The sequence below is a fragment of the Folsomia candida genome, unplaced genomic scaffold, assembly GCF_002217175.1.
Source record: "Folsomia candida strain VU population unplaced genomic scaffold, ASM221717v1 Fcan01_Sc004, whole genome shotgun sequence".
Classification (NCBI taxonomy): Eukaryota; Metazoa; Arthropoda; class Collembola; order Entomobryomorpha; family Isotomidae; genus Folsomia; species Folsomia candida.
The window spans coordinates 9,489,641-9,501,854 of NW_019091196.1; the positions used below are offsets into that span (position 1 = coordinate 9,489,641).

At 36.6% G+C, this 12,214-nt stretch overlaps 4 protein-coding genes across 6 annotated transcripts; 3 read left to right on the forward strand and 1 right to left on the reverse strand.

Annotated features, from left to right (window-relative positions):
- Positions 1-1,993: 1,993 nt before the first annotated feature.
- Positions 1,994-5,274, forward strand: LOC110848057 (syntenin-1). 2 transcript variants are annotated; one of them, XM_022095154.2, is made up of 7 exons: positions 1,994-2,145; positions 3,309-3,409; positions 3,491-3,734; positions 3,806-3,945; positions 4,022-4,218; positions 4,308-4,566; positions 4,645-5,274. In XM_022095154.2, exons 2-7 carry the CDS (start codon positions 3,359-3,361, stop codon positions 4,702-4,704), a joined length of 951 nt encoding a protein of 316 aa, XP_021950846.1. In that variant the 5' UTR covers positions 1,994-2,145; positions 3,309-3,358; the 3' UTR covers positions 4,705-5,274. The 2 variants fall into 2 exon arrangements, with proteins under 2 accessions (XP_021950846.1, XP_021950845.1); XM_022095153.2 differs by lacking the exon at positions 1,994-2,145 and adding an exon at positions 2,912-3,221.
- Positions 5,275-5,282: 8 nt separating this feature from the next.
- On the reverse strand, positions 5,283-8,481 carry LOC110848056 (glutamic acid-rich protein). The gene is made up of 9 exons (XM_022095152.2): positions 8,340-8,481; positions 8,120-8,243; positions 7,821-8,048; positions 7,390-7,731; positions 7,117-7,318; positions 6,220-7,034; positions 5,738-6,154; positions 5,563-5,647; positions 5,283-5,476 (listed from the first exon to the last, which is right to left on the reverse strand). The coding sequence occupies exons 1-9, from the start codon at positions 8,422-8,424 to the stop codon at positions 5,330-5,332; spliced, it is 2,445 nt and encodes an 814-aa protein (XP_021950844.1). The 5' UTR covers positions 8,425-8,481; the 3' UTR covers positions 5,283-5,329.
- A 358-nt stretch (positions 8,482-8,839) lies between these two features.
- LOC110848058 lies at positions 8,840-10,066 on the forward strand. 2 transcript variants are annotated; one of them, XM_022095155.2, is made up of 2 exons: positions 8,840-9,075; positions 9,147-10,066. In XM_022095155.2, the coding sequence occupies exons 1-2, from the start codon at positions 8,865-8,867 to the stop codon at positions 9,851-9,853; spliced, it is 918 nt and encodes a 305-aa protein (XP_021950847.1). In that variant the 5' UTR covers positions 8,840-8,864; the 3' UTR covers positions 9,854-10,066. The 2 variants fall into 2 exon arrangements, with proteins under 2 accessions (XP_021950847.1, XP_021950849.1); XM_022095157.2 differs by having other exon boundaries at positions 8,840-9,072.
- A 663-nt stretch (positions 10,067-10,729) lies between these two features.
- LOC110849401 (RING finger protein 141-like) lies at positions 10,730-12,208 on the forward strand. The gene is made up of 3 exons (XM_035850988.1): positions 10,730-10,748; positions 10,824-11,520; positions 11,603-12,208. The coding sequence occupies exons 2-3, from the start codon at positions 10,831-10,833 to the stop codon at positions 11,789-11,791; spliced, it is 879 nt and encodes a 292-aa protein (XP_035706881.1). The 5' UTR covers positions 10,730-10,748; positions 10,824-10,830; the 3' UTR covers positions 11,792-12,208.
- The last annotated feature ends 6 nt before the right edge of the window (positions 12,209-12,214 follow it).

Consider the following 12,214-nt stretch of genomic DNA (forward strand, 5'->3'; position numbering starts at 1 on the left):
TTAAAACGTCAATCATAAAATTATACATCAATGAATAAAATTTGTCATCCTCCTTTGCATAATTGTTTTTTTGTGAACATCCCTCTTCGCCAAGATAATCAATAGCAAAAAATGCCCTAATTGATTAGTGCTATATCATAATTATTATGTCACGTACATAAATATAAAGACGTCACTGTCCAACAAAATGGGATATGATTAGAAGAAGTTGATTTTCCTTGCAAACTTTCTATTTACCAATTGGCCATAAATAGCACTCGAATCAATATTCAGAGACAAATGAACGGAAGTAGTTTGTATTTCAATTTTCAAATCTTCATAGTCGACGCGAGACGCGACCATTTTTCATCGTTATTAGGTACTAAATTACACATACTATTTGATTATAGCACGTGCTTAGAAATTATGGATTTACAAACAAGTAAATTAATAATCAAATGGAAATTGTTATTCAATTTTTTAATAACAGTTTAATTAATGCTGGACATTTAAGTACATATATGCATAACGAAATGATTTCTTCTTCCCATTGTTTGCATACATACATATTTAAGCGAAATGATAATGCCAATCATAAATCTCAAAAATGATTCCGACTGACAAGTTCACGATTTTTGCTTTAATCAACAATTAACTCACACCAATTTCATCAATGAGGAAGAAACCGGTTAATTTGTGGTTGAAATTGAATAGTTTTTTGCAAAGGTTTCGGTAACATTTGTGCTTATCTCATATCTTCCGCTTTTAATAAATTCTTCCTTTTTGTCCACCAATTCAAGTTATATCATACTTACCAAAACTATTGCAGACAAGATTGCAAACAAGATATGACTTTGAATACAAATTACAACATCGCTTTACTATTTAATTTGCATACCAAATACTACTGGGCAATGCGACTACGCCTGCTACTAATATTGTTATTTAACATATAGAGAAAAAAACTTTCTATGAAAAAATCATACTTACCAAACGGAAGGAAATAATAGCACGTGTCTATTTCTTTGTATAAAAACTTGGGCGTTGAAAGCATTTACCTTTTTGTAAGATCTGAGCTATTTTAGCTGAAGGTTGTTTCTGAAGAGTGTAAAAAATGAAGGAATTTGTAGGATTTTTGGTAGTTTTTTTCGGGTGTCTTTTCCCTTTTGTTTTTACAGTGGTACATCAATACGACATGGTCACGATTTACATGAATTCTGAGTGTCAAGGTGAGACATATTTATATTCATATACATATTTTTTTACACTTATGTAACTTACCATACTTAATTTCTATCAAGGTGCCGAGTACAAACTGATGGTTGACCGTGGTCGTTGTATTGACCTTCCAAACTGGATTTCCATGCGACAATGGGACATGTCCATGAATCCAGAGGGATACTGCCTCCGTATGTTTGAAACCAACAATTGCAAAGTTTCCATCATGAGGGGAACAAAACGGCCGAAAGAGTTTAATAAATGTAGAAATCCTCGTCAAATGGGGATGGGATCGTTCAAGTCTTTTATAATTGTGCCATGTTAATTATAGGTTAATTGTTGTGACATTAAAAGTGATCTCTAATTTTTTTGTGAACTGGAAACTTGCAAACTCTAAATATATATTAAAGCACAAAAGTAGACCATTGCAATTTGCTCTAATTTTCCAGAGGTCTTAATTTATTTTATCGACATCCTGAAACTTCCCAGAATTTGGCACCTTTCACTACGTACGCATTTTTTAACTAACCTTAATTAATGAGAGCGTGTACCTTGGTTTATATGAGTTACACCACAATAATGACTCATCCTCTGTCATGAATACCAAGTACAACTGCATTTTCGTCATCCATGCGATCTCTTTCTCATTCGGGGGATTTTCTCATTTCTCATGACATGAAATACAGATTTACAAGTACTTTTTTATGTACTTCCTGCTAACTAGGTACAATACATGCAAACGTTATAATTTTAGTGTAAGAAAGATGGGACAAAGATTCATCAAATAACCACCGAAAGCAACATTGTGTGTTCGTCACTCGGATCGTGAACTCGAAGCAGCAAACAAAAGTAAATCAATAACAAAACATTGCGACTCATTCTCATGTGGAGTGGACTCAGCCATCATTCTGAAGTTCGTCATATTTTTCGTCAGTCACGAAAATTACGGTAAGTCATACTTTTTACGTCAATAATTAAACTAGATCCGAACCAAATACGGAACAAGTGGTACTTGTGATGTGGTAGGATTCATCACTGTATTGTATTTAGATTGCCTATTGACCTAAAGTTGAAAATCGGTGGTGGGTAGGTAATAAACTAAAAAGCAAATATTTGTCGCCAATCGTAAAATGGGCGTCAACGCGAACTGAAATTCAGGTCTTCGTGTCATTGTCATCCATCCTGTTTCTTGTCACTTGCTAATTATATTTGTGCGTGTTTTTTTATTTATTTTATGCAACTCTAAATAACTGTTCCTTCCTTCCTTGTCCTTGTCTTATTTCCTCTTCCTCTATTGTCAATTGTTAAGAATTCGGTGATATGTTTTGCTTGCGTAGAATAGGGGAGGATTTTTCGTAGGCGATTTTATTCGCGATGGGAAAAAGTAGGTTAGCAAATATTAGCATTGAAATTACATGCAAAATAGATGATGCTGCTGAGCACATTTGCCATATATTACCAATTACCATATCACACGCGAGATGTTTCGGTTTTTATACGAGTACTTTTTCATCGTGATCGGCCGAGATACTCCAATGCATTTAGTTTAGCGTTTGTTCTATTGTCGTAGTCATTATGCACGTTGTTAATAATCTTATATGTATGTAATGTATGGTCGATCTGTACATTTGCATATTGCTGAACCGTTTACATTACAACATTGACGGCATATACGTATTTACGTATGTACGTTAATACCGTTCGGTGCGTGTCATGTGATGCAGATAAGGTCTGTTTGTATTCTACTATTATTCTGCCTGGTGAATCATTTCTTTGATACGATGCTACTGAACTTTAGTACCTGACTGACTGAACGAAGTTGTAACTTATAATAATTTATAAGTGGTTCCCTTCCGTTTAAAAAACTAGCAGAAGTACATAGCATTCCATTATAACTGGTTTTAAGAAATACGTTATAGTTTTCAGTTATTGTTTGCCATTCTCTCTCGGTGCATTGTTGTGAAAGAGTTTCATTCAAGGGCAAACAATTAATTTACAATTTGTGAATGAATCATAATTGAATTGTAAGTATCGATCTATAATCGTGTAGCTACGTAGAATAGTTTTATTCCGTGGACAAAATTAGAATTGCGTTATTTTTGCTTTTGCAGATCTTTTTGTGTCCTTATAAATCTCAGTGATAATTAAATTTTGATCCAAGATGTCGATGTATCCCAGCTTGGAGGATATGCAGACCACTGAGCTTATCAAGGTAGGTACATATAAGTTGTTAAAATACAGTAGAATATTTAATTAACTGAGAAATTAATTGCATTTTTGTCACTTGTTTTAGGCTCAGGTGGATGCCATACGATCTACGCAACAACATAACGCCATGCCATCATACCCTGCCCAAGATTATGGCGCTCCATCCGCACCAGTTTTGACCCTGAGCAGAAATGGAGGAAGTGCTACATACAGCAACGCCATGGCATATCCTTCTCTCAGAGATTTTATGGGAATGGAGTTGACCGAGGAGATGATTCGTCTGAATATGCCAGAATATGGTGCAGTTGCTGTTTCACAACCAAATTCCAGTAAGCAATTGTTTTCAGAAATCTTTTTGAGTCAAATAAATTGTAATCAAAAAATGTAATTATTTGTGCAGTTGTACAACACAACAATGCTGGAGTTGGAGTAATTGCTCCAGTTTCTGGAACAAATTCAGCCGTCGTCAAGTCGATGGTAACTCACGGCGTTCGTAGAGCAGTGGTCAGGAAAGATGCAGCTGGAAAAGTTGGACTTCGGGTACGTATAATTTTATTACTTAATAACTAAATTTAGTTTTTACAGTGTATCTATACCGTACTGATATGTGTTACAGGTACGCGCAATGAATACTGGCGTTTTTGCTTGTCTCGTAATGGATGGAACTCCAGCAGCTAAGGCCGGAATTCGATTTGGAGATCAAATTTTACAAATCGACGGTCAAGACATGGCAGGTTTATCAGTTGAAAAGGTGCATAAAATCTTTAAGGGTAAAAATCCTGGAGATTCGTTTGAGCTTGCTGTTCGTGACCGGTGATTTAAAAAATACCTACAATTATACCATTAGAAATCATTCATTTAACGTTGTTCAATTTTTCTAATCAATAATAAATTTTAATTAGGCCATTCGAAAGGTCAGTCTGTCTCGTCAGAGATTCGTCGGGTTGCATCGGATTCCAATTCCGTCACGGAGAAATCATCAACATTGTTAAGGACTCTTCTGCAGCGAGAAACGGACTCCTTACGCAACACAATTTGCTCGAAATTAATGGGAAAAATGTCATTGGATTGAAGGACAAGGAAATTTCCAAAGTTATTCAAGCTACGCCTGGCAGCGCCCTGAACGTCACGATTATGCCGAGTTTCCTTTATGGCCACATGGTAAAGCAAATACAATGCTAACAAGATCTTGTCTACCTACATATTTAAAATTTAAATTCTGTTTATTCAAATGTTAAGGTTAAGCAAATGGATGGGTCACTCTTTGGGAAAATGGATCACTTGTCTCCAGAATTCTAAGAAATTGAAATTACTACGAATGGACGGAATGCAAAACAATGAATACAGCTTACATTTTTTGACAAGATTTTAGCTCTCTGTCTATCCTTCGTTCTCGTTACCATAAACTATTAGTCAATTTTCGACTTTCGAGTATCATTCCAAACTATGCACTATGATAGTTATTACTATTACTACTAGTTATATATTCGTTCCTACATAATTTCAGTACAATCAATTATATCTCTATTATCCAACCATATTCCAAAATTCCAATTGAGAGTAGTTATAGCCCTTTGAATTTTTGTCTGCCATATTATCAAGGTCGGGCTTTTAATGTTACAAACTTCTTTAAGGAATGAACGATATGCAATATTATTATACAAATCGATATGTGTATTTTATGAATAAGTTCGTTTGCGCATTATTACTGAACGTATACATACTTATATGTGACGAAAGCAACTAGATTAGCCATGAAACGTACTATATTGCAAGTTGCCTATTGTTTTTGGTACATGATTTGAAAATAGTCAATGATTTATTATTATATTTATGAAAAAAATGAATAAACAAATTTTAAATGTAAAATACATGTATGTAGATAAATAAGATCTTGTTTTCATTATATTTATATTAGTGATTTTTACATTGCTTCTGAATGGAGTGGTGTTGTGATTGTGATTGGCGAAAGGGGTATAATTTTATCCTCGAGATATCTCAGTCGAGTTTCTAATTTGAATTCTTCAAGTTTATTCAGAGCTACCATTTGTCGTAGACGAGAGACGTTCATCTGTAAAAAATAATAATTCAAATTAATAGATACCAACACAATATGAATTATGTAATTAAAATCAGCACGATAGAATAAAAATTTACATGAAGAGCTTCGTTTTCAGCTTTAACTGCTTTCCAGACTGCAACGCATTTTTCCATATCACAATCCTCAAAGTTATTCTCAGTTCTTACAGAAAAATAAAAATATATGATGAATTATTATTAATCCTAGCACTTTGTACTCATCGATAGTAATGTAAATATAGTTTATTATTACTTGTTTGTGTCGTTGGTAATTCGAATACTTTCCAACTCTTCAATCATAACCTCCAAGTCGCTCTCCTCCCTCATAATCTCCTCTTGAACGGCTTTATTAAAGAGGGCAAGTTGATCATTTTCATACGAAATATACTCTGCAGTTTCAAATTCGGGAAGGCACATTAGCTCTGGGATAAGGTCTTCGATGTAACTTTCGGGCCCTTCGTCATCCTCGTCACGAATCAATTCAACATCAGAGGAATCATTATTTTGCTCGCCAAAAGTCGGTTCGGATTTTGACACTGTAGCCTTTCTGATGCGACCTTTGGATAACTTTTGGCCGAATACTAGAGCAGCCTCTTCCAGCTCTTCGTGCATTGAGCCGAGCAGCATTGCGTTAGCATCGTCCAGTACACTTACAATGTTCTCTTCAATCCTGGGAAAATAATTAGTAATTATAATATAAGCTTAGGATAATTTATTAATTATGTATGTGGCTACCTAGAAGGCAATGCTTCATCGTCATCTTCCTCACTTTTTGCTACAGAAGAATCATCATCCGCGTCTCCATCATTAATCACATCGTCGTCATCATCCTCTTTACTTTCTTGGTGAACAATTACGTGCACTTGGACCTGTTCATGTTGCACAATAACTGTTGGAGATTCTTCTATTGGTTTCACTTCGGGATCAACTACCATTGCTTTTCTTTCTTGCTCTTCTTCAACAACACAAATGTCTTTAGAACAACAGTTTGAGATACTTGTAGGGTGCTTCTTATTGTCGACGACAATTTCTGAAAAGTCGAGAGATCGACGAGCAGATTTCCGGACCTGGGAGGCAGGAGGAGGAATCACAACAACAATGTCTTCAACAGGCTCATCATCATCATCAGTCAACTTTCTAGGACGATCCGTCGTAGTAATGGTATTAATACTAGTGGAGTCTTCTAGTACACTGGTAATATCTTTTCTAATGATGGCACAACTTTCAGAAGTCGTGGGGGATTTTAACTTTGGAGGAGATTCATTCCTTGTTACGGTTGCAATGATTTCTGGGGGCTGTTGGGGCAATTTATCACAAGCTTTTTCTAAATGATTGGGTATTGTCGAGTTTGAGTTGGCTGGTGCTACTGCATTATTAGGAGATCCCGATATGGGCGGAATAGTGTTGTTTGATATGGGACTAGATTTACTATTCGCACTTTCAACGGTACTTTCAGATCCAATGTCAGAAACACTGCAATTGGGAGGTCCGGCAGATGGATGATGATTTATGGAGGCAGTAGACAATGCATTTATCGATCTCAATTTCCTCTGCAAATTAATGTCGAAATATTTATATGAGGGAACTACTGATTAGTATAGCCCTCGAAATATGCATATTTATATGTATCACCTTCAGAGCAGTTAGTGTCCGTTGTAGTTCCCACAATTGTTCTTCTTGCTTTGCTTCCTGCTTCTTGGAAACTTTCTTGCTCGATTTCATTTGTGTGTGAGTTTGTTCTAAAAGTTGCTCATATTTTCGGATTTCCTTCCCCAAAGAGTCAGGATCTTCCGGAAATTGATGTGACACTGAGACATGCAATTCTCCTTTTTCACTAGAAATTAAAAACATACAATTTAGAAAATTTTATTGTGTTTAACCATCCAACCAGAAAAGTACACTTACTGCGGATCATCCAAAGAATTCTTGGATCTCATTAATTTCAACTTCACTTTCGCCACGCCACTCGCGTATTCCTTTTTGTCCTTGTGCTCCTTGTCCTTAATCTTTTCTTCTTTGTCCTTCTTGTGCACTTTCTCCTTCTCCTTTTTGGGTTCCTTCTCCTTCTTGTCTTTTGCCTTCTTTTTTTGGAGGAACAGGGGAGCTGGGGCGTTTAAGAATGCGTTGAGGGCCGAAGAGGACGACCTTTCCTTCTCCACGTGGGGAACTGGGGAATTGTCAGCAGTTTCGGACTTATCTTTTCCTGTTTTTGGTGTGGAAGTGAAGAAGGCGGCAGGGACACTGGATCTAAATACATAGTACAGAACAGGGAAATAACTTTAATCGTAGAAAATATTCTAAATTTGTTAACTATAATTTCCTTAAAAAACACCAACCTATGAGCATGAATATCTCGATGTCTCTCCGCACTGAAGGGGATTCTTACAGTGGAGAAAGGAACTTCTCTATCTATCGACTTTCTCTCTGTGTCTGACCCTTTTTTCTTATCCTTTTCCACTTTCTTGTCCTTCTTAACGTCCTTATCCTTTGGTTCCTTATCTTTTTCCTTTTCTTTCTTCTTGGCTGACGGAAGTTTAAACCCCTTAAGTTTCTTCTTTGCGGAACTTGATAAAATTAAACAATTATTACCCAAAAGTGGATTATTAATTATATCGTCATGAAACAAATTTCTTACTGTTCTCCACTCCCACCACCGTCATCTTCTTCCTGGGAATTCTCATCCGCTAAGGTCGCATATCCTTTATCCTTTTTTGAATCCTTCTTATCCTTTTTCTTCTTCTTGTCGAGATCCTCGTCATCTTGAAAATGGATAAAATCAACTCGGGCAATTAATTAACCTTCTTGTCGTGTCAGTGAAACTATCAATTGTCTCTTAAATACTGATGATAACTTACAATCTGCAGGGTCCCCCATTTCACAATCTGGTTTTGCGTAAAGGCCAGGAAATTCCTTCTGTACTTCTGGGCTGTCAAATTCCATACTGAAGCCGATCTATAATCAACTATTGGTTTTCTCTGGCAGCCAATAATGTAATTCTATCCTGTTCTGCGTGTAGGTGTTATAATTTACCATCTACTAACACTCTTTACTTCTCAGGTGTTGATATTATTCGGGTTTTTTGTTATACGTCTCACTCAACCCTTTCTCCGTGTGTTTTTGAGTTTTGCAACGCATTGCAGATTACGCTGCTGCTTCTGAATGAGTGCTGGTAGAAAATTTGATTATTTATGCAGCTGGTCATTTAAATAATTAATTCGATAAAAGTTAAATTGCGATTAGAGGTTAAGGTTCACTTGGAGCTAATTGGTCTCCTTTGTAGACTAAACACAATACACTTGTGCTGCAGCTTCATTAGTTTAAGTTTGTTGCCCTACAGAGCTGATAATCATCATTTATTAAATAAGTAATACAAACACACGATGGGAGATGATAACGAGTCTATGGATATGGGCGAAGGTGCAACTACTTCATCAGCCCCACAAGGAGGAATTGACGCCGCAGCGCAGTTGAGGGAGCGACGCCGACAGAAAATCTTGGCGAATCAATCCTCCAGAATGAATAAGATTATGGGGGTGGCATCCCCCTCGGAAGATAATAAGGATCAACAGCAAAATAGTGGTAGACCAGGTGGTAAGCACTTAAATTTATTTGGCGAAGATTAGACAATGTGCAATGTCTAATTGTATAATCTCCTTATACAGAAGGAGACAATTCGCTTGACGAAGTCCTAGATTGGGCCACATTATCTCATCCAGGAGAAAGGATAGTGGAAGAAAAAGTGGACAATGGAGTGTCAATAATTCGTAGAAGAATAAACATCGAAGAATCATCGTCGTCATCGGCTGCAAAAAATGATAATGACGTCTTATCGACAACTAGTCAAAAAAATGAGACCTTACCCATTATTACTACTGCATCTACTAGTTCCATGCGATCAGCTTCAACGTCCATTAAAAGTAACAGTACGAAACCAAAAGTTACATTCGCCCCATCCACAAAGCCCCCCAGCGACGACACACCATCTCCTAGACAGCGTCCTGCGTATGGATTCATGGCGCCTCAAGCCGATGGATCCACGCTTCATCCGAAATTGTCGTCCAAGACGTGTCGAGTCCTAATCTTCTTCTTGGGCATATTCCTCTCCATTTTCAATACTAAATATTTCCTCATGACATTCTGCTCCTGGGAGCTAGCCGTCTTTATAATTAATGGATTTCCAAATGATGAGAACCCTTCGAGTAATTTTATCCTACTAATTGCTCTTTTTGGCATGAAGGATGAACAATTGCAAAAGTTTAAGTTTGTATTTAAATTGTTTAACACTCTGATAACAGATTTCTCTATTTTAATGGTCTCTACTTTAATGTCGCGAGTAGTGCTTGAGAATTGGTTGTCTACCTTAAAGTAACTTAACAGCTCTAAGTTTTGTGATAGAATTTATCTAATTTAAAGCGTGTCCATGAGTGGTGAAAAGAGCGACAATGTTACAATCACATTTCCATTAGTACTACTACTTCATCCACAACTTCCAGCAATAATTTAGAGAAACCAGTTATAATTATTTTAAGGCATTTACTTAAAATTCAGAATAAATACGACATATGTCCCATTTTGGTGTGAATATAATGTTTGCATGTCATGCAGATCATTTCTCAAATCTCAATTTAAGCGTTGAATTTCGTGCTTCCGGTCAGACTTTCTCCCTTCGCGAGGTGTGCACCATTTCCCTCGAGAAGGAGAAAGCAGAGCAGAGTGAAAGTTGGCCAATCTCCTCGCAACAAATCCGACTCACTCCCACACTAAAACCACAAGTTTTAGCAAAAAAACACACATTTTTTACTGTCCACCTTTTAGCATAGTCATGTCTCGTTATTTGGTAGCTGGTCTGGTAACTCGCCTTTCATAGTCTTGTGACGAGTTTTTTTTATTCCAAGGTCGGATCAACAGTAGTGTCGAAAAGATTTCCAGAAGTTAATAAACTTGAACACTTATCTCCGGTTAGTTATTAGTGTGGGAAAAATGTTGCAGGGGTATTAAGTTTAGAATGAGACTAATTTGTTTCAATAAATAGTAGTGAGTCAGTCGTCTCGTAGCTCGACAGTTATTAATAGTCGGTCTACTAGTCAATATAAAAGAATACTACCACGACCACCCCAGTTCCATTCCATCCATTAATTCTGTAAGTTGTTGGAAATTTTTATCTAAAGTAAACACAACGCCGTTGTATTTACTACGTCGTAAAAAATTATCACTGTGTGACAAAACAATAACACATTTAATTAGTTTCCTACCAAAATCTCAATGTACTCTTGTGATTTATTTGTTCCTTATCACATTGAATATTTGTATTTTGACTTAGATTGTCCAATTAATTGCAGATATGGGATGGGACAATCAGCCAGCATGGAAGTTGCTCCTGGTGGCTCAACCCCCACAACGAGTACAACCGGAAGTATCGGACGTAGTTTTGGAAGTCTCGCGAACGAATTTGATTTCATCCACCATCAAATACGTCGTCATTCCCTTACGCTCCGCCAACTAACGATGCTCACTTATGACGACCTACAGTCCAAAATTAATGAATTGAACAACCTCTCTAGCAAATTTGTTGACTGTAACGGAAAACAGCTTACTTTTGAGTTGAAGGACGGTGGGGGTGAAGCTCCGGTAATGTTATGGAAAGGTCTAATTCGTATCAGGTGCATGAAAATCAATCCAGAAACAAAACACGTGGAGAAAGTCAGAGATCTAAATTTGAAGCAGTTTCTCCAAGTGTACAATACCATGTCGCAAATGCATGGGACGCTGGTCCTGGATTCAGTTGACAGTGAGGAGGAAGATGAAGACCACCAACAATCCAATGATAAGAAAGAGGTCTTGGATGAAGAACAATGGGATCATCTCCACGAGGCATCTGCTCCCTCATCGGCGGCCAATTCTACTAAAAATACACCAAGAAAACGACCCATTTTTAACATGAGCACGTCCCTAATACTGGACGAACTGCACGGAGGGGCCCTTAATTCTCCATCAAGTTTAGAAGAATGTTGCGTTTGTATGGAGAACAAGCATGAGGCATGACTTTTGTCATTTTTATCATCATACTTATACAGCTAATTTAAAGTAAATGCAATTAATATTTAAACGACAAATACAGGTCAGTCTCCCCTGCGCCCACAGTTACTGCCTCTCCTGTATTGAACAGTGGAACGTAGACCATAAAACATGTCCAATCTGCAGAGAAAAATTGGAAAACACCGATGAGACTTGGGTGCTAGAAGACAAACCAAACCCCCACGACGTCCAGATGGAGATTAAAAAGTCACTGTTTGGATTGACCAAATGATTTATGGAGACATTACTGATGACAAAAAATATGAAACTATGCAAATGCAACCACCAACTATTCGAGATTCTTTCGAGAAGAAAACAATGCCATTTCCAGTTTTACTTTTACAAATTATTTGTATTCTGATTTTATTTACTAACCATTATTTTAATTATTACTCCTTGAAATCTCGCTTTTATAATTAAATTCCACCAAGACATTCGATAGTATATTAAGATTTAATCTAGTCTAAATAGTCCGAAATGAGTGAGAATATATAGTGAGATTGATCTATGCAACTATTTACTTTTGGGAGAAATATTTTAACTTTGTTATGCTTGCTTTCCCTCATGTTATATATTTTACTTATGTTTTAAATCAATCTTTATGTGATGATGAAATTTTAACGCTAAAATAAATAGATGAATGCAATGAAATAAT